At 45.4% G+C, this 21,821-nt stretch overlaps 1 protein-coding gene across 1 annotated transcript in view; it reads left to right on the top strand.

Annotated features, from left to right (window-relative positions):
• The window catches only part of TEAD1 (TEA domain transcription factor 1), a gene marked incomplete at its 5' end in the record, with an annotated part of 148,567 nt that overhangs the window by 89,619 nt on the left and 37,127 nt on the right, over positions 1–21,821 (top strand). Inside the window, 4 exons of the mRNA XM_080913018.1 lie at positions 12,966–13,100; positions 14,280–14,326; positions 15,092–15,153; positions 16,690–16,814. Coding sequence (XP_080769144.1) covers positions 12,966–13,100; positions 14,280–14,326; positions 15,092–15,153; positions 16,690–16,814 — 369 coding nt within the window. The remainder of the gene's footprint in view (positions 1–12,965; positions 13,101–14,279; positions 14,327–15,091; positions 15,154–16,689; positions 16,815–21,821) is intronic.

The raw sequence follows: 21,821 nt of genomic DNA, 5'->3' as shown, positions 1-21,821 counted from the left end.
ACTGATTCTAATTTATGGTTTTTATATATTAAAAAAAAATTACAGTGCTAAAGAGATGGTCCAGAGAACCCTGGCTCAATTCCCAGAATCCTTATGGCAGCTCACAGTTGTCTGTAACTTGAGTTCCAGGGGATTCTGGCCTCTACCAGCAAAAAAACACATACACATAAAATAAATAATAATAACAGTAGTAGTAATTTAAGAATACATTTTCATATGCATCTCCTTCAACACAAATAGTATTTTCATTCAATGTCTTCCACATTGTCTAATATATATATAAAATGGGTCTCCTTAGTAGAGAAGTCTAAACCAGGTGCAGTGACTTCTACCTGCGATCCCAGCACTCGAGGCAGAGGCAGGTGGATATCTGTGAGTTCCAGGCCAGCCTGGTTCACAAAGCCCGTCCAGGACAGTCAGGACTCTGTCCCATAGAGAAACCTTATCTCAAAAAAGCAAAATAAACACAGAAGATAGAAATAAAGAAATCTGCAGATGCGACCACAGGCAAAAACCAAACAATAAAACAAAACCAAATGAGGGGTCTTGAATATAAAGTAATTAAGCCTGATTCACGTAGAGCCTTTTTTCTATGTGCCTCATTTATAACCAAGTACCATCCACAGTAATAAATAACTAAATAAGAATTTAAATATTAAGGCATCGATCATTTTAAATTCCGAGTTCCTTTTTCTGCTCCAGTTTATAGTAAAGTGTGCATGACATTGACTTCTGAAATGCAGTAATTCAGAGCCCCTTGGGAAGCTCTTTATTTACTAGTTATTCATACTAAAAGTTAGTTTAGGATTATAGTGTTGCTATTCTCATGCATCTTTCCCCCATGCACTTAGTATGTTCATAGTTTTGTTCCACAACAAAACAGTGCCATTTCATAGTGCTGAACGCTGACACCCCCCCCCCTTGCGCAACAAAAACAAACAAACAAAAACCCCAAAACCTTCAACTTTAAAAATGCCAACCAGGCTGACTGACGTAGGACTGACTAGGTAGGAAGAAACAGACTGTGCGCTCTGCAGTGGGCAGCATGCTGGCTCGCTTGCACATGTGGCTGATGGTGGCTGGCTTTGAGCTGCACTGGCTGAGCAGTTGAAAGGCTAAAGGAACTTTCTAGATCTTGCTTTTTAACCAGAGGTGCTATACTCTACATGTATGTAACGACCCCAGTGCTTGCTCAAGTTCTTACTCTGATTCTAGTTTCTCTACGCTAATGAATTAATGATGTACAAAGAGGTTTACAGATACCAATTTTGTATTTCCATCTCTGATGTCACAAACTATCTCTCCACTGTGTGTGTGTTCCCTGTAGGCACATGGGGTGGGGGTGGTTTTGGAGGTGAGGGTGGGGGTGGGACCTGAATGGAAACCTCAGAAGGTAATTTAAAAAAAAAAAAAAAAAAAAAAAAACTGGCTCAGAAGAGATCCTATTGAGGTATGAGTTGGAGGTTTTCAACTTTATTCTTTAAACAAATGTCACAGTATTATACATAATATCTGTATTCAGAAAGTTGTTTATATATTTGTTCTTTAACAATAGAAAAACAATGCTTTGTCTTCACTTCCAACCCACTCTTGGAACAGGCACAAAGAACAGGTGTCAGGCAGAGGTTGTAGGATGCCAATGGGCTCCATATTTGAGCCCCAGAACTACTTCTAGTGGCTTCTTTAATTCTTTTCTTGTACGACTCTTGCAGAAATGGAGTCCTCTGTGATCTGTCTCTCCATTAGACCTACAAAATGTTCCAGGCATAGCCAATCCCCTTTCTCTGTGCTAGCTGTATAAATGGGACTCTGAGATATGACACCATTGGCTGTTAGCAGAAAAAGCCACAATTTGATGTGAAGGAACTACATGGCCATATGTCTGGAGAATGTGTTTCGGAGTCTGGGATTTCAAGGACAGATGTTGTGTTCTGATGCAGAGCCTTCTGTGTTCTCTCATTGAGACTCACAAATTAATGCTATATTGTTCCAATTTCAAGAAAAAATATGGAGTAAATTATGGTTCAGTGGGTCGAGTTTATAATTGATTTGACAAAAGCTACCAAGCTTCATAAAGAGCGAAGAGAGGATTTGAACTCAGTTCTTTCTGAATCCTAAATCAGAAGAATGCTTTATGTCAACACATTGTAGAGAAGTAGCCACCCCTCAGTCCCAGGTTCAGGACACACGGCACTTTCATTAAGTGTCTACCCTGTACCATTGAGCCTGTGGCTAATATATGGAAATAATTCAGAGTGGACATTGGTGGTCATTAGTGACTTAGTTGGATGGTAGTACCTTGTCCATTCTCTTAGGGTGGTAAGACAGTCAAAGATGGCTGTTGATTAATATCTGCTTGCTAGTCATGTGTCCTGTGGACATTCTGCTTTACTATTCCTTGACAGAACATGAGTGCATGTCTGCAGGCCTTGCGGGGGTAGCTAGTCTCAGAGTCCTGTCTCAGCACATCTGAAAGACACTGTGACAGGTGTCTTCTCAGTTCGCCGTGGAGAAGGACTAATTGTCCTAGTTGAATTCCACAATAACCGATGAGATAAACTTACTACACAATTTGAAATCATCTTGAAAATGACACAGATTCCTGAGTATGCACTGGGGGTGGCAGGAAGTGGCTAAGATTACAAGAGTTGTTGCGTTTTCCTTGAGAAAGGTGTGGGAAGGAAGCTTGTTGGAGAAGGTGACTGTTGACTTGGCCATTGCTGGTCTATATTCCTTGGTAATGCCTCATCCAGCCTAGTCACAATGTTTCCACATATCCAGAAATCAAAGTGGGGTACCTATGGGGTGCTGTAGTAGGTTGAGCAGTTGTCTGTGTGTTCTCTGAATACTGAAACCAATGTCTCATTTCTTTATCTTGCTAAAGAGTTGGTAAAAGTGACATGTATATAGCTAGGTCTCTCCTGGGTACACTTTTCCATAAGCCTTTGCTTTAAAAGTGTGTGTGTGGCAGGGGGACACCCCTGTTGAAGGTCAGAGAACAACTGTCAGGTCTCTGTACTCTCCCTCCAACAGTATAGCTCTCTCGGGAGGCAGTTGTCTTTGTCCACTGAGACATCTATCCATTTCAAGCCTGTTTGCTTCTCCTTTTCTAGAACAGGGAGCGGGAGAATTCTTTAGACTGCTTGTTTTCCAGCTGCCCTGTTGTCTGCTGTGATAAGACACCATGACCAAAGACAACTTGGGGAGGGAAGTGTTTATTTCCCCTTACAATTCTCAGGTCAGGCTCCATCACTGATGAAAAGTCTGGGCTGGAACTGGGCGGCAAGAACTAAAGGAGGCCCATGAAGGAACATCATTCTTAGCTTGCTCAGTCTGCTTTCTTAGGCAATGCAGGACCACCTGCCCAGGAATGGCAACTCTTCTAGTGGGCTGTGTGTTCCCACATTAATCAAGAAAATGCCCCTAGAGTTGCTTACAAGGCAGTCTGATGAAGGTTCCTCTTTCCTAATAACTCTAGCTTGTGTCAAGTTGACAGAAAACCAACCAGGACAGGACATCTCTGTAGTGTGTGTGTGTGTGTGTGTGTGTGTGTGTGTGTGTGTGTGTGTCCATTTGTCCAGGTGTCCGTCCCATGTGCCAGATGTTGACATTGGGTATCTTCCTTAATTTTTCTCCACTTATATTGAACCACAGGCTCTCTTTTTTACTCCAGCACTCACTGACTTGGCTACTCTAGTAATGCAGCTTGGTCTAGGATCCCTTGTCTTTGTCTCTTCTGTGTTGGGGTTATAGAAGGGGCCACCACTCACCCCCTTCCATGTTTATGTGGGTACCAGTGAATTCAGACTCAGCTCCTTATACTTCCGTGGCAGGTGCTTTGCCCACAGTCATCTCTCCAGCACCAAAACTCATGTCTTAAGCAGGAAACCGTAGTGAAACTATGACCAGAAATAGTGAAGGTGGATCTAACTGAAACCTAGCTCTCAAACCCTTAGTTCTCCTTTGTCCTCTGGCTATTCCATGGAGTATAGATTGAGAAATTGCCATTGCCATCCCTGCCCCCGGAGAAGGCCAAGGAGGCCACTAACCCCCAGCTGTTTTTCAGCCTAGTGTTCCAGTTATATTGCTGGTTCCTGATCTGTGTTTCCCTGAGCAGAAGACTCAAGAGACATGAATGTTTCTCCCCTACTGTATTCTCAATGAGTAGTCCCTTGAAAGGTGTTAGTGTCAGTTCTAAAGGTAGGTCAGTCACTGCCCCTGCCAGCTTCTCAGAGTGACTTCAGGTATGCAGACTCTTCAGTCTGTTTTCATCTTCACAAGCAGGGAAAGGTTCTGTTGAACTTTAAAAGCAAGGGGGTGATATTTTACTCAGGCTCTGAGGGTTTTTCAGATTTGGTGCATCCTAGGCCTTGACTTCATGGAGCTGGTATTCTGGGGAAGCACTAAACCTTGTGCTAATTCCCTTGTCGAATTCCCACAGCCAAGACTCTGCAGTAGACAGGAAACAGGGCCCAGAAAAGAAAAAAATACCCAATCCAAGAGTGGTTATCTGGATTAACTAAAGAGTACCATTGAGGTAGACCTGGAACATTGATTGGACTAGCTCTATGTCACCTAACTGATGGGGGAACATTCACTAGGTCCTAAGAGGATGGCTGGTAAGAAAGGCCAAGCTGGAGGTAGGGACCTAGTGACTGAGCTATGACAGTATGGTAAGAGAGCTAGGCACCTGGGCCGGGGGGGCTCCCCTATAGCCTGAGCCCTATTCAGTGGCCATCAGTTTTCCCTTATGGCCAGCCTCCACTGGTGCTTGACTTCAGCCTGCTAAACCTGCTAAGATCTCCTCTTCAGTGTTTTTTTAGAAAAGAGTTATGAATATATAACCCTGTAAAATATATTAAAACTTCTGAACTAGTTTCTTTTAAACAATATTTATTTGTGTGTTCTGTGTATATGAGAATTTTGTCTACATGCTTGCTAGCACACCAGAAGATGGCATTGTGTTACTTATAGACAGTTAGGAGCCATCTTGTCAATGCTGGGAATTGAACTTTAGACATCTGGAAGAGCAGCCAGTGCTCTTAGCTGCTGAGCCATCTCTCCAGCCCTCTGGGGAGATCCCTCAGGTCCATAGGGTTGCTTTAGGCAGCCAGTACTTTGTCTCAGAATAGTAAGGTTGGGGGGGGGGGGAGCGGATGAACCATGCAAGCAGGGGGATGGGGGAGGGAGAAAGACCCTGAGCTTCTTAAAAGCTGGGAATGTGCATCATAATTAACTATGAAGCTTTCACTTAAGTATAAAAAAAGTCAGTACATGGTCAGGTGTGCTTGCTCATCTGTAATCATGGTACTTGGGAGGTAGAAGGACTGAATTTAAGGTTGGTTTCCTTGGATAACATTAGCTACATCTCAAAAGCCAAACAAAACATAATAACACCTCAGTGACTTTTTTTTTTTTTAAAAAAAAAAAACACTTAATCAAACAGAGAAACATTATTCTATATTCTAATTTCCTCCAGCCTCTCTTCTTCCCTAACTAAATTCAACCCCTTCCCTCTTCCCTCTCACCTCCAAGTTTTTCCTTGGTCACATTGAGAAAATAAAGCAACTGAGAGCACAGGTCCTCCTCTTACCTTGAAGTTGAATTCCGTTGGTGGTCACTCCTTGTCTTCCAAGGGCTCTTGCTGTTGACCTTAACACCAACATGAGACAAGGAGTTTATGGCAGCCTCAGAAGGCTGACCTGGCCATTCGGGATGACCTCAGATGCGTACAGGCCATGATCATGTGGAGAGATACAAAAAGAGAGTGAACCAGATTGGGGTATGGCTCAGTGACTGAGGGCTTGCCTGGTGTGGCTGGACTTCCAACTGCACAAAAAGAAAATAGGGAAGGAACCAAGAAACAGTGCATCAGAGCAGGAAGGATGGTGCTGCCACTTCCAGGAGACACTCAAGAGCCCATGAAGCTGGCTAAAGGAATGATAGTGGAAAGTCACACGGTGGAGAGTTTATCTTGATTAGAGTCTAAGAAGAAGCAAGAATGCTTCCTCTAGGCCTCTGGAAGCTTATCTTCAGAAGGATGCCTTTCCTGTTGGGACTTAGCCCTTCTGACCCATGCCTCTTCTGGGAGTGGGTGTGTTTTAGGTGACCCACAGTACCTACACTCCTTTTGTGTATTATGTAGATACCCATGTCTCCTGCAGTCTCAGACTGAGTTATAGAAGACAGCATAGTAAAGGATCGGCTTGTAACATTTGAAATTCTTCCCTGCTCTGAAATGGTTTCTCTGTGGATACATCGAAATTAACCCTTTCTGGATCTCTACAAATTGAGACTCAACCTGGCCCAGAAAAAGATGGCAGATGAATTTTGTATCTTTCTTTCCTATATGGAGTTTCTACACAGAGATTCCTGCTCTGTGTCTCTCTCCCCACTCAAGATATCCAGAACCATCATGGCAGAGGCCACGGGAGCAGACCTGGCTCTGGTGATGGTATACTGCTGCCATCTTCCTTATAGGAGACTGATGGAGTCATGTTTGTGTTCAGATGATGGTACAGCATGAGAAAACATAAAGAGGAAGCAAGGCTACAGCTCCATCCTCACCCTGGCAAGGATCTGTCATGGGCAGAAGGTTTGGTCATGTCTGGCCATGGCACACAATGAAGAAAAGCTAATAGTGAAGAAGCACGCATCTCTGATCCATCCAGTGACTGACTAAATTATAAGCCATGTGAACTCTTCAGGGGCCATTTTTTGTTATTGTTTCATTTTTGGCCTGGGGCCTTTTGTGATCTGATTTTCAAACAGACCTTTCTTTCCTGTCCGCCATTCCTTTCAATAAGAGAGAGCTTAAAGCTCAAATGGCTGATTTTATTCTTTCAAGTTCAAGAACTTCATGGAGCATTGCTTAAGTGCAACTCTGCTGCACACAGCTGGTGTTGCTACTCCAGGGAAGGCAGACATGCTGTGCTCCCTGGGCCACCCATGAGGAGTAGGTTCCGAACAGAACACGAGGTTCCAAGCCTTGATGGGAACCTGCATCCTCTTGGCCATTTCTTAGGTTTGGGGAAACCATGTCAGCTTCTTCCAGGTTTCGGTCTTTAGGTTCTTTTTGCCATCACGGCATGAGTCTTTTGACCTCCTAGGTACTTTAGCTGACATGGGAAGGAATTAAGAGTCTAGAATAAAGTTGGTAGCCACGGTTGTGCAGTAAAGACCAGAGCTTCTGAGCAGCAGGTTGTAGCAGGAGAAGCCTGGATGGTGGGCCAGTGGGACACCATCATGTCTGCCTTTGTCCCTGCTTTAGCAAAGGGGCAGTAAGGGCTTACAAAAGCTTCTTGACCTACATGGGGTTGCACATCTGACCCCGATCTTTAGCCTGTTTGGTGCCAAAGCCTAAGTTCCTCATAGAATGAATGACCCAGAAAGGTTCACATCCCTGCCTGAAGGTGTTACGCATGGGCTCTCTGCAGCTGGCCTTTCTGTGTGAGTTTGAAGGATGTGGCGAAGAAGAGCAGTGAGGGCTAGCTCTCATCCTAGAACTCAGATGCCAACTCTCAGATTAAAGGGCAGTAAGTAGGAAGGCATCTTTTCCTCTGCACCTAGCTCCAGACCATAGCTGGCCTACATCCTCCATCCCTAGGACAGGTCCAAGGCTCACCTTCCCCGTTCCTCATCTGTTGTTCTTTGTGAAAGCCAGAGGCCCACATCAGAAAGAAAAGAGCCACATTGGACAATGACACACTGCTAAACATAGCTCTGTACATTTGAAAATGAACAATGTATAAAAGCCTTGAAATTTTTTTCTTTGATGTGAATAGAGTCTTCGGCATTTCGAAATACAATGCAATGAATTAATTGCTACTCATTAGGCAGCAAGTCAGGCGGGTGCTGAATGTGCCTTCCCTCCTCCACAGCCGCTGTGGCCTGACCAGAATCAGCCCTTTTGTATTTACTCCCTCCTTCTGCACTGATAAGCAAATTAGAGATCTAGGCTAGAAAACATTCAAGTGCCCCATCCTTTTCCCCAGACCACCTTATGTTTTTGTGATGTTTATCTGCTGAAGAGTCACAGCTAATTATTTCAGAGGTCACGTGAATTCACACTACGCTCTATTAGAAACAACATCTGCAAAAGTAATTCTTAGAGAAGTATTTTTCATGTTTTGTCTTTTTCTGCTGGGGGAAAAATGTGGTTTTTCAAGCAAATTGCTGTTTTCCTTCCCTTTCATTACAATTTTATGTTGCTGGGGAAAATATGTTTGCAGGAGAGCATTTAATAGCTCATGACAGCTCTTTTACTTCATGGTCTCTGTGACTATACCTGTTTTTTCCTGCAGTGTTACTAATATTTCCATATGAATTTCTGAGATAGTTCATGAATAAATTGACCTGTTAGATGGTTTGTCTATACACACTATATATGTTCTCTATATTAGTATATTCTTGTTACAGGCTATCTATATATGCTGTGTATAGCTTGCTATTCATTAATGGGTGACAGCTGTGGTGCATTGCACATGGGAGCATGCATCCTTTTTTCTTTTTTTTTTTACCCTCAGTGTCTGTGGACAGTGTTGAGAGATGAGATTGTTTACAAGCCTACTGGGTGCTGGGAAAGCAGTGAGAAAGGTGGGATGAATCTTTGCAATAGCCAGAGGCTAGCTCATGTGGGCTCCTCTTCAGCCATGTGCTCTCACATTGCTGCCTCCCCAGTGCGGGTATCACATACAGGCATTTCCCTAACACCACACCCACTGTGGTCACGAGACACAGTCAGCAGAACTGAGCTTCATGAAATACGAAAGCCTGCTTACTTACTAACAGTTTGCAAGGTTCCAGGCCGGGGGGGTTTATGAGGGACGCAGTTGATGGTCTGCACAGGGCAGTGAGGCAGTTGATTGTATTTGAATGTCGAGGAAGAGAGGGTAGATAATGAGACCGCTAATGTAGACTTTACCAGCATCTTTGGGCAGTGTTTGCTACTCTTGGGAGTTCAGCAGGTCACAGGTTCAAGAAGAACAGAGTATGGACTTGTCCTAGGATTTCCCCCTATACTTTTATTTTTGTCTTGTGTTTCTGCGCGCTCGTGCATGGGCGGGCGCGCGCGAACACACACACACACACCTACCTACCTACCTACCTACCTACCTACCTACCTACCTTTTTCCTGGTGTCTAAGTTAGGCAGAGTATAACTCAGTATTGATTTCTTGTAGTGTTTCAAGATAAAACAGTTTTCTTACCCTCTGTAAATCTCACCCTCATCTCAGAGACATTGAGAGATGCAACTATATCTTTGAATGAAATTAATTTGGTGTGTGAGTGTAGCTCACGTTTCTTGCATGTACCAACACTTACTGGGTCCATCACTCTCCCCCCCTTTAAATGAGGGTGAGAAGGGCCAATAGATAAAAGGCCAGGATATTAGTGACATGGGCAGGCAATTTACCCAGGTTTGACACTTAGGGTGATAATTTTCCAAAGCCAGGCAAGGGCTGCAAATGGCAGCCGAGAGATCATCTTTCTCAATTCCCGTCTCAGGGTAAGAGGGCCTGCGGACAAGCTCTCACCCCGGCTTTCTTATGGGCCTTGCCAGTGCTTATTATCTGTCTCCAGGGTTACTTTAGATTTTACGACCCTTCCCCCCAGCCACACACAACACAGCCCTTTTAATTTTTACATGTATTTGTAGAAGGGCCACTGCTGTGAAATTCAGTGAATAGGTAGGAATCACGAGAGAGGCCGTTTTAGTCCATTTACAGAAAATTGCCCATTCTCAGGCAGGTGGGTCAAGTGCAGGAGCCACTAGAGATAATATTTCTGTCCCACACTTAGCTGCTTGTCCTGGCAGACAGAAAGCCAAGAGGGGCCCCGGTTTGAACAAACTTACTTGGTTGTTGCTGGTCATTACTTCAGTGGCCTTATAGATTATGATGTGCTGGTTATAATGGAATCCACTAGCCACCCTCATAGTTACAAGTGCACACATTTATAATGGAACCAGGAGATGTAAGAGATGAAGGTGAAATTCTTCATAAGTGAAGAAAGTAAAGGGTATCTATCACACGGCTCGCCCTAGGTAGGGAAAAAGCCAGACACTTGACTTCCCAAGGGCGTGTACTTTGCTTCCAGAAAGCACTGGGTGTTAACAAAATCACAGAAAACAATAGCTCTGCTCTCCTGCCTTTGAGCTTTGTTTTTATTTATGTACCTTCCAGACAGAGTGGCCAGGAGTTATTAAATAGATGAATTAGCTCATAAGAGTTAACCGGCATGTCGTGGTCATGTGTACACCGACCTCACCCCCAACCCCACTGATTTTCTGACTGTGGCTGGTGAAATGGCTCAGCAGGTAAAGATGCTTGCTTCCTAGCCTGATCTGTGTTCAGTCAAGGACTTGGTGGAGAGAACCAGCTCCTACAAACTGTCCTCTGACTCCGTATGTGGGTAAATATATACCTAGTAAAATTTTTTTAAAAAAACCTTTAAGGAGAACTATCAATCCTTCATGGATGTTTTAAAGAATGTTTGAACTACCTAGCAACGAGAAATGTTTCCAGCAGGTCCCCATGTCATATTCCACACTGGGTCAGACAGATCTACCTCTCATCCACATCTACTAAACACAAGAACTCCTAGGTCTCTGAGAGGCTGCATGCTTTTCTCGAGACAGAGACAGGTCCTAAAGTAATTCTGTAGTTCTTCAGAATTCACACCAGCCAGGCAGGATAAAAGTCTGGGCTTTTCTTTTCTAAACTACCCCCATTCTGGGGCCCAAAGACTGTGAAGCTTGGGAAGGCACCCGTGGCCATTTCTCTGCCATTACCTCAGTGTCAGCAAATTGCCCCAGAGAGCTTTTATAACCTCTCACAGGGGTTAAGTGGCCTCAGGGCTGAAGTCCAATGTGGACTCAAAGAAAACCTAGCTAGTGTGCATTGGTGTCAGGCCTTCTTCACTGTGTAGAGGTATGCTCACTGCTTATCCAGTCCTGCTAAGGGCGTGGGTGGGGCCAATTGAAGCCACAGGGCATCTGAAGTGAGTTGGCTGGTACTGATACCTGTGTGTGTGCACTCTGCTAGGCTCTGCTAGGATAAGTATGAATGCTCCCAGACTATAATAAAATCTCCCCCCTCCCCCTTGTGTGTGTGTGTGTGTGTGTGTGTGTGTAATTTTGAATTTTACCTGCATCAACTTGAGTTAGACAGGCTTCAGGTCAGAGGTTTTACTGGCTAGCTAATAAAGCCCGCTTGAAAGAGTGCCTGCTCGTGAGGAGACCTGAGGCACCATTCCTAGTTACTCTAGGCCATTCTAGCAGGGACCAGCAAGCAAACAGCATCCCCAGGCCTTCATGAGAAGGTGCCGAAGTATGGCAGATGTTCCCAGTGGGCAGGTCCAGCCTGGAGAGCGGGCTTGGGCTCACTAGCTCTCAAATACAAAGCACAGAACTGCAAAAATGCATGTTTAACTCCTCTTCCTTCCCTTCCTACCCTCCCGCCCCCCCATTCTTCCTCTCTCAAAAATATTCTTTAATAGAGTATTTTTTATTCTTTGAGAATCTGTTTCTTGACTTTGTTTGAAGAAAAACTTTCATGGTGCTCCTGGTGTGCTGGGGCAAAGTGCTGTCTACACTTTGGAGATTTGAATGGGTCCTTGCCAGAAGCTTCCAGAATTGTTTTATAGTCTGATTCTTTTTTTTTTTTTTTTTTTTTTTTTTTTTCCAAGCTTCTCTTGACCTTCCCTTTGGCAGCTCGACTTGTTTGTTCCTCCCCTTTGGTTAGCTATGCAGCCATGGAAGCTGCCTTTTGGCTGGCATTTCTGTTGTGTCTCAGCCACTGTCCTTACCGTAGGCTCTTGAGCGGCAGCTGGGTGGGAGGCACCACAGTTAGTGTTGGTGTGACCTGCTTTGTTCCTGCTCCGGTGACCTCTGGGTTCTGAGTTTAGACCCTCAGCTCCTTGTGCGCCCATAGGTCCTGCCACACACAAGGCCTGACCATTGCTCCATCTATAATGGGGATACCATATAGTCCTGTAGCCAGGGAGTTGGGTGGTCAGTTCTGTCAGTGTTGGCTGTTAGATGGCATCTGCATAGCATATTCCTAAAGCCTAAGAATTGACACATTCGAATATGCATTTATATGACACATGAATGTTGTGTTTATACACGTTTTTTTTTTTTTTTTTACTGAAGAAGAAAAGTAACCCTGCCTTTGTATGTGATCCTTTTAACAAACTGTTTATTATTGTATCCAGGTAACAAGCATGGTAAGTATGTTCTTTAAACTGAGTATTCTGTATTTTAGCTGTGCTTGGCAGAATTTTTTTTTTTATCTTTTTCTTTTTCGGCAAGCTTTATGTTACCAATCTTGGCTTTGTATAAAAGATCCATTTCAGAAAGGAGACTGTAGTATCCCCACACTCTGAGCTTTGGTTAAGGAACCACTGTGGCCTTAGCCCCATAGCATGTTCCCCAACAGCATGCTGCTTGGCTGTTCCCCTGCCCGTCTGCTGCTTTTTGAGCTGCCCCCCTACAAATGTCTGCCAGGGTTCCTGGGCCTTGGATGACCCCAGCAGGGGACTGGCACTGTGGCCCAATGACAGCAGATACTCAAATAGTACTCTCTTCAATCTATAAATGGCCCTACCCCTGCTGATGACCTTTCACTTGGAAGTAGGGTCACCCCCTACCCTTGGCATGATAAGCCATTGAGAATTCTTCTGGAAGTAAAAACAATGATTCTATCTTTTGACTTCCTATCTATTGGAAAAGTGGATCAAGGGTTTAAAACCCAACCTTGCCACTAGCTATTGCCTGCAAGTAGCCCTAGTTCCATAAGCCAGAGTCACTGCCCCCCGGCCGTGTTGATTTCTCTCTGTGCATGTGTGCTTTCATGGCCCCTATGTGGCTCTGTATTTTAGTCTTTGTGCTTGTGGCTGTACTGTTTAACCCGCATGGTAGACATGTGTTCTCTATTAAGTCAGTGTGTCACTGTCATCTTCAAGGATCAGACTGCCAAGGACAAGGCCCTGCAGCACATGGCTGCCATGTCATCAGCCCAGATCGTCTCGGCTACTGCCATCCACAACAAGCTGGGGCTGCCTGGGATTCCACGCCCCACCTTCCCGGGCGGACCGGGGGTAAGTTAGTACCCAGATGCAGAAACGATGGCCGCCATGTACCCAGCTACTCAGGAGGCTGATTTAGGAGGATCAAAGGTTTTAAAGCTTCTCGGGCTATATAGTAAGATTAAGGTCGGCCTGCTCAACTTGCCGTGTCTAAAACTGGAATAAAAAGGGACTGAGGATGTGGCTCAGGAGCAGAGCACTTGGCCATCATGAGTGAGGCCCTTAGGACAATCCACAATATCTTGGAATTAAAAAAAAAGTTAGGTAGGTAGATGATAGAAGGATCAAGAGAAAAAAAGAGATAGATAATAGATGGGTAGATAGAATAAAAGGTGAAGGAGGATAGAGAGATGGTAGGTGGATAGATGGATAAATAGATGGGTGATTGACATCTGATAGATATGAAATGGATGGGCAAAGGAGGAAAGAGATGAGGAAGAAAAGGAAGGAGTAAAAGAAAGAAAGAGAAAAATGGAAGGAAGAGGAAAATAGTGAAATTTAAAGACATGAGATTAAATATTTTGTTTGTGGAGTCCCATTCTCTGCCTTCTCTTTTACTCTTTTCCTTGGTTCTCAGTCTTGGTCTCCTCCCTGTATCCTCAGGGTTACTTTATAGCAACCAAAACCCACAGGGGCAAATATTCTTTTTTAGTATTTTCATTTGTCAGCTACCAAAGGCTGAGAAGCTATCTGTTACATCTGGTGTCACCCCAGAACCATCTTCAGTAGTCTCAGTTCTGTGGCCATTTTACAGATGACAAAGCTGAGGTTGCTGTTTAGGAGGCACTTGGTCATTTGGATAATCAGTGATGCTGGGATTCTGCCAAAGGCCTTAGCAATGCTCACAGCAAAGACGAGTGTCCTAGTTGCTTCTCCACACTTTTACTTCTTTGTTTCAAAGTCTTTGTGGTGCTCCATTGGGAGCTACATAACAGTGGGGTGTGCAGGAATTCCTTGCAGAATAAACTGCAGTGTTTCTACATTGTCTCTTAGCTGTAGGAGAGTTTTCAGGACATAGTAGCTAAAGGAGGCTCCCTGTTGTAGGCTGTGGTCTTGAACACAGCACTGACCACATCCGATCTCCAGGAATCTGGTGTTCTTCAGCAGAGGCTTATAATCTGAATGTGTCGCACGCACAGTGTGCTTTGGTGAGAACTTAGAACCCTGAAGCCTTTACCTCTTTCCTTCCAGTTCTGGCCTGGGATGATACAGACAGGACAGCCAGGATCCTCACAAGAGTAAGTCTTTGAAGGCCCCTGACAACAGAGGCCAGGCAGCCCACCCTGGAGGACATTTTACTGCACCAGGCTTTCTCAGGGATAAAGGGAGAAGAGACTCACCCTCCTTGGGTTCCCATGTTCCAGAGAGTTAGCAATGGTATAGATTCCTTTCTTCCACCTCCAATATAAGCAGTGACATAGCTAGACACTCGAATTAGGTCCCTCATCCTTCATGTTGCAGCACCAGGGTCTTTCTCACCTGACAGGGCAGCAAAGATATGTCTCCTTCCATTGTGGCTGTCCCTGTGGTAGGAGTGCCTGATAGAAAATCTCAGAGACTCCTTGAATCCAAGGAGCAAGCTCAGCCCACAAGAGCCAAGGGCAGCTTGGGGACAAAGCAGAAAAGAAATTTCTTTGTATATATTCTTCATAGTGGTCTAGAGATGGGAGACCCTTACTCATGGCCTCCTAAAGCCTCCCTAAGCCATGGCAGGTCTGTGCAGAGATGAGGAGTATAACCCATGGGTACCTGGTACACTGTGGGAAGCCAGTCCAGCTTATCCCATCACATTGTTGTGGGGCTGTGTGTATCAGCATTTTACTGTGTAGCCTCTTCTTTGGAAGTAGAGGTAGATACAGCTCTGTATGGAATGGGCATCCCATTGTGGGCAGGGATCCAGACAGATGGGATGATGGGGGAGTCCTACTGCAGACCAGTGCCAGGTCTGAGCAGTAGCCACCACTTCATCTGTAACTTGACTCTTGCTAACCATTTTTTCCCAGCGTCAAGCCCTTTGTGCAGCAGGCCTACCCCATCCAGCCAGCAGTCACAGCCCCCATTCCAGGTAAGTCTTCCTGCTTCTTCGGTGAGGAGTAAGGAGCCTGTCTCTTCTGTCCCAGTGCAGTGATACAGGTCTTAGCCACCAGCTGCCTCTTCCTTTCCTAAGGGTGAGTGGTTTCTGAAGCTGTGAAAAGTCCCAGGCATCTCCCATCAGGTCCTGTGTTTCTTTACTCAAGAGTTCCTTCTCCTGGGGTCTAAGAGAGATGGCTCAGTGGTCAAGAGCCCGGATTGCTATTGTAGAGGTCCTGGGTTTGTTTCCCAGTAACCTACATGGTGGCTTATAAACATTTGTTAATCCAGTTCCAGGGGATACAGTCTGTTCTTTGCTTACCTGCGAGTATCAGGTGCGCACATGGTGCATGTACATTTATGCAGGCAAAACACGTAGATGATAAAAATAAGTAAATAAAAATAAATTTTAAAACACTCCTTCCTTCGAAGACTCTTTCTGTAGGACTGTCGGGAAACAGGAAGCCTAACCACTTTCACTTAAGATGCTGAACCCCACTTAGAAGGGGAAGTTGTTGTGGTTGCTCTCACCAGAAGCTGCTGAACCATGCCATTGAGTCAGACACAGACTACTTAAACTTTCTTAACATCAGTTCCCTGCTGGCTCCTTCCTGTAAGAGAGAGAATGGTATAGCAGAAACTGAATCTGCCTGACCCATCTGACTCCCCTTCTCCTGAGCCCTCTCACCCAAAGGCTCACCGAGCTGAACTTCATGAGATAGTGTATAATCCTGGACCAACCCTTCCAGTGCCCCTAGTCAAAAACACATTCCACGTGTTTCTTGAAGCATCCCGAGGAAAAGTTCTGTAGTGCTGGTGAGCACAGACTTAAGATAGAAGATGAGCAGATAGAAGCGGTGCACTGTGGGTTCTGGCTTCACAGAATGCCCTCAAAAATGTTTTCCTTATTTCCCGACATTCTTAGCTTGCTTCCCAACTGGACCCCTTTACCCAGGATGAGCTGTCAATATTAGTTGCTCTGGCAAAATATCTATACAAGCAACCGAAGAGAGGAATGGTTTGTTTGGGTTCCTATAGTTTGAGGGTATAGCCCATTATGGCAGTGACATCATAGAGGGAGGAGTGTGAGGCAGCTGGTCACATGATGTCCACTGGCAGGAAACAGAGAGGTGAATGTTTGTGCTCAGCTCTTTTCTTTATGTTGTTCAGGACCCTAGCTGGAGGATGGAGCTATGCACACTTGGGGAGTGTCTGTCTTCTGTTTCAGTTAAACCTCATAGATGGCTTACCATGGTGATGCTAGGTTTAATCAAGACAGCAACAGACATGAGTCATCACAGTGTTCCTTGTCACAGCTCTTTACCCTTACCTGACACTGGCTTTATGGTGAGCTTCATGCAGTCTGCTTAGCTGTCTGCAAAGCCCCAGCCAGAGTGTCAGCCCGCCCGAGTTCCAGCCGTGGAGGGATTTGTCATCCCCTTATAGGTTCTCTGTGCTCAGAATTCTGCACTGTTGAGGTCTGGAAGGAGGTGCAGGTGGACTTGTGTAAAGGTGACAATTGTTGTTTCAGGGTTTGAGCCTGCATCAGCCCCAGCTCCCTCAGTTCCTGCCTGGCAGGGCCGATCCATTGGCACAACCAAGCTTCGCCTGGTGGAATTCTCAGCTTTCCTTGAACAACAGAGAGACCCAGACTCAGTGAGTATACCCAGAGGGGTGTGGTGGCAGGAAGTGCTTCCATGCCTACTCATGTCTTCACCCTGTGTTCTGTCCCTTACTGATCCCCTTCCCTTACACCTGCGTGAAACGTTCTGTGTAAAAATAGATGGAGCCACCAAGCCACACTTCCTCATCAAGGGAGAAGGATGCTGTTGGCAGGTATCCTCTCAGATTTTCAGATAACGAGAGGTTGGTGTTTATCGCTGTGTGGACCACAAGCTCCAGGGAGTACCTTGGCTGGAGGGCAGGCCATCACTAGGCTTGTATCTCATAAAATTTAAGGAGTACTTACTGAGCCTTCTTGTGTGGCTGCTGGGACGTAAAGTATCTGAACACTTAGAAACGTGAACCCTGAATTGGTAACTTCTTTAGTCATAGAGTTCTATCTGCTGGGTTAAAGATTCATCCTAAAAGGCTAAAGGCTAAACAACCAGTCATCATTATTACCTGGCATTTCTAAGCCCCCTCCCCTCAAAAGAAAAGTAATCAAAGCAATTATCTTCTTCAGAAGTAATGTTGGTGCTTTGATAGCTACGGTAGCCTGCAGTGCCTTGTCATGTTGTAAATACCAGAGACACAGGCATCTGGGCTCTGTTTGTCATTTTCTTCTTTTCCTTCCCCGCCCACTCCATCTTGTGTGCATCATCCCATGCATATGTGAGCCTCCTTTCTTCCTTCCCCCAGAAGCCTGTACCCTTTGTTCGCGCCCACTCTTTGGCTGTGAGTGTGAGGGTTGCATCTGTGTGTGGGTGAGCCCCAGGCAGCAACTGAAACAATCATGAATTAGTGTTTGGGATCCTCACCAACTCCTTTCTCCACACTCCGTATCTCCCAGCACTGACCTCTTCGGGGGGTGGGGGGAGTTAGATGTTTGGGTCTTGCTGTCACTGTCTTCAAGGGAAAGAATTAGGCTGGACATGGTGGCACACATGGGTGGGTCTGTGAGTTTGAGGGTAGCCTGGTCTACGTGAGTTCTAGGACAGCCAGGGCTGTATAGTGAGACTATGAGAGAGAAATAAGAGAGAACGGAGAGGAAGGCACACGGAGGTGAGCACACAGTTTGTCATAAGTGAACACATATTGTTCACTCTAGTGCTGAGCATTAGAGGTGACCTCCCAAGCTGTTTGGTTGGGTGCTGGGGTGTCCAAGGCAGAGGCGCTGTACATGTTATCACTGTACGCTGAGAGCTCGTATGGGGGCCTCTGATAGATACACCCATCACTCAGAGGGCTGTCAGAAAACGGGGCTGCGATGAAGTAAAGTGGATAGCGGAAACTGAAGCTCTTGAGACCAGAGCAAGGACGAAGCTGCCTGGGGTGCTCTTTGCCAGTGCAGGATGCTGTCCAGGAAGAAGGGCCTGCTGGGCTAATAGTCCACACAGGTGGGAGCATTTTGATGACATAGATCACCTCCTTGTTGTGCTTGGAGGCTGGCCTGGCCTGTCCCTGTGTCTGTCTGTCTCTGAGTGCTTGCTTTGTCGTTAACTCCATCATCTGCCTCCTTCATATGGGTTCTAGTTTTCTCACTCTGTGGAAGGGGAAACAGGTCAGGCATATTTGGTGACTTAAGGTATACAGTTAGCAAACAGAAGGACTGACCTATATTTCTCCTGAAGTATCTACTTACCATACCTGTGCTGAAGGGCCCCTGAACTGCCTGTATGGTCCTTGATAGGCCCTAGATGAGCCAGGCTCTCCCCCTATGCCCAGCTGCTGACATTTGAAATAGGCCTTATGAAACACACATCAGATTTCTTGGGTGGAACATTCTAGAAGCCTCAGATGCTCAATTCCCTTAGAGCATACACACACCCTCCCTTTTATTTTAAATCAGAGATGTGTGTGTGTGTGTGTGTGTGTGTGTGTGTGTGTGTGTGTGTGTATACACACACACATATATGGTTCTATACATCACTGTTCAGAAAATGTCAATGGCACCATCTCATAAACTGAGCTCCCAAACTGAATACAAAGGAAATACATGGATGGCCAACTCACATAGTCTGCTAGGGCCTACTAAGCGCCAATGTAGACTTACCCTCTTTTCTCACAATTGTAAGTTTCTTGCTCTTCATAAACTGCTCCTGCAGAGAACCCACCCATCGGCAATTCCAGTGTCCTTTTCTGGCCATCAAAGGCATGTGCACTGAAAGCCACATACACATAGAAACAACGAAAACTAAAACTTGATCTTTAGTTTAAAATGTCTACCTTCAATGCAAGAAATGTAGCTTAGTTAGAGAGGGCTTATTTAGTAAGTACATGCAAGGCCCACAGGACCTCAACACTGAGACAGGATAATGACAATACGTTCTAATGTATCTTGATCTTTCTGACTTGGGGTATGATGTTCGGTAATTTCAGATTTCACCAACTAAAATCATGATTTTGTGTTACCTAGTCTCATTTCATCGCACACCCACTTTGCAGTTAAATGTATACAGATGAATATGAAGGGACAGGCTCAGTTGGCAGAGTCCACACCTGGCACGGAGCCTTGGGTTTGGTTGCCAGCACCATGGAACCTGAATGTGATGGTGTGTGCCTATGATCCCAGCTTTGGTAGATAGAGGCAGGAGGAGGGTCAGGAGTTTACTGTCATTCTGTGGATCCGTGCCGAATTGTAAACCACCCCCGAGGTGCCTGTGTAGAAACTGAAAGTTGTGCATCTTTGATTTTAGTGATAAAATCCTGAGGGCCCAAAGTATGCTTTTTGTACTGGAGGAGAGAAGTGGTGATTGACTCGTTGAAGTGAAAGGGAATTATCCTACCTATTTAAAGCATCTAATAACATCTCAAGCACCAGCCGTGGCAGTGACCTCACTAGGTAAATGCTCTGTGCTGTCCCCCGATAGGCCCGAGTGCTGCTTCAGAATTAAGATTAGGCTGAAAAATTTGAAACATGTGGATGATTTCTTTGGTTCTTGAGACTTTCGGTGACTCCGAGACATTAATTTCATTGCACTTGTATTCTAAGACTGAAGCATTGTGGTCATTTAAAATACTCTGCTGGTGTATTTAGCAAATGTTTGGAAATAGTTAAAATTTAACATGAAACCATCACACACATTCATTTGATAAGGAGACCAGCAGAATGACCTAACTCAAGCACCATAACCGAATTAAATGTTGCGGCTGGAGTGTCTAGGTCTTTCTTTGCTCCATGTCGACTTGCAGGTGTATTTCTTCCGTTTCTCTACAGCAGCGTAGGCTCATTTAAATCACGAGGTGGTAATGTACTCTCAGTGCAGGCTCAGGAGAGGGCTGTAAGCTTAAGAATACCTTCTGCCCTTGCAGAGGACCGGTGTTTAGTTTACAGCTACCATATCAGGCAGCTCACCAGGAATCTGTAGTCACCAGCGCCCACATGCACATCCCTACACACAGACAGATAAGCATACATATACATAATTGAAATAAAATAAATCTTAAAGAACATTCACATTTGGAAGACTTCTGTTTTTACTGCAGGGGGGGGAAAATCCAGGCACAGCGATGGTGAATTAGTTTACTCTGTAACTCAACACTGAAATAGGTCACTACCTCTTCCTGGTTAAGAGGCTTGAAGGGGATTCTGTCTCCTAGGCAGCTTTGAACCCTGGTACCATGGTTGCATGGCTGCCTAGGAGCATGGGACCTAGTCTGCCTCCCCGGTACTGGGCTGCACAGTCGGTACCAGTCTTGCTTGAAACCCTGCTGGCTCAGCACACAACACTATTGTCATCACTAAGGAGTTTTGTCACTGTCATATGGGCAGTGCTAGTTTCATTAGCAGTTTTGACCAGAGCCTCTTAAAGCTCAAAAAAAGCCTCTTAAAGCCCAAACTATAGGTTAGTTAGCTTATTTAATCTTTATGGAGTAGTTTGTCTAATGTTAGACTGCCAACTGATACTCAAAATGGAATTCATAGCCATGGTCTGTGGACTCTGAGTCCTGAGATTGTGACCAAAAGGCTGTCTGGTCCATTTATGTCTGAGGAATCGCCTGTGTTCGTGGCCCATGGCTGTGAAGCTCTAATGGAAGAATAACGGATGGGTGCACGCCCCCTGCTGGCGCTGGGTCCCGTGTGCAGCAGATGGCGGCACTTCCCCAAGTTGGTGGTTGTTTGTGTTGGTAGAAAACCAGCAAGGCAGTCCCTCTGTTACCTTTGGCTCCACTAGAAGCTGAGAGAAAAAACAGCAGAGGGTGAAGAAAAGAAGGAAGAACCTGAAAAACAAAGATTTGTTTTAGAAATGGTTGGAGATACTTGAAAATACACTTTCTACGTGGTTTCAGAGTTGTGCATCATGGGGCAAGCTCCTGCTTGGAGCCAGGTATTTTAAAGGGCCAGCCCTGGAATAAGGCCAGTGTCTTGAGTGCTTGGCAGTTGTTTCTGAGTATACACAAAATCCCATAGTAAGAAAACTGCGTGGTGTCCTGTGTGTTCCTGGTAAATCATGGATAGTTAGTTCTTCAGTCCCTGCCCCATCTCTGTCCTGGGACACGGAAGGTTCCTTTAGGTGAGCACAGTACAACCCCTCCCTGCCAGGTTCTGTGTTCCGTATCCACTGTGGTCTGAGTGTCAGAATGACTAGGAGCTGAGATCAGGAAAGGAGGCTGTGCAGGGTTGCTTAGGTGACAGCTGTATACAGAAGGGGACACTGGGAAAGGAGATGACATGTGGTCCAGCTCTCTGATGTGCCACTGGAACACCCTTGACCAGGCCAGGCTCTCCTGAGTTTTCCTTAGTGTACCTGTATGGTACTAGCAATAGCCCTTCTGTAAACATACCATCCACACTGTGCTAGGCATTTTCCCCTAAAGTGTGAGCCCTTTAAGAGAAAGCCGTGGTGATCTCAGTGGATGGAGAGAGGGAACAGCATTCCTGGGGTCTCTCTTTCCTTTATTTTTACAGCTCAGTGTTCTGTGAAGCCAGAGAAACAAAGAATGTCCTTACCTGAACTCCTCTGCCTCACTAATGATGTCTGTATTGCATACAAAGATAGG

This window comes from Micromys minutus, assembly GCF_963924665.1.
Source record: "Micromys minutus genome assembly, chromosome: 2".
Lineage (NCBI taxonomy): Eukaryota > Metazoa > Chordata > Mammalia > Rodentia > Muridae > Micromys > Micromys minutus.
This window is presented reverse-complemented; position numbering and strand designations above follow the sequence as displayed.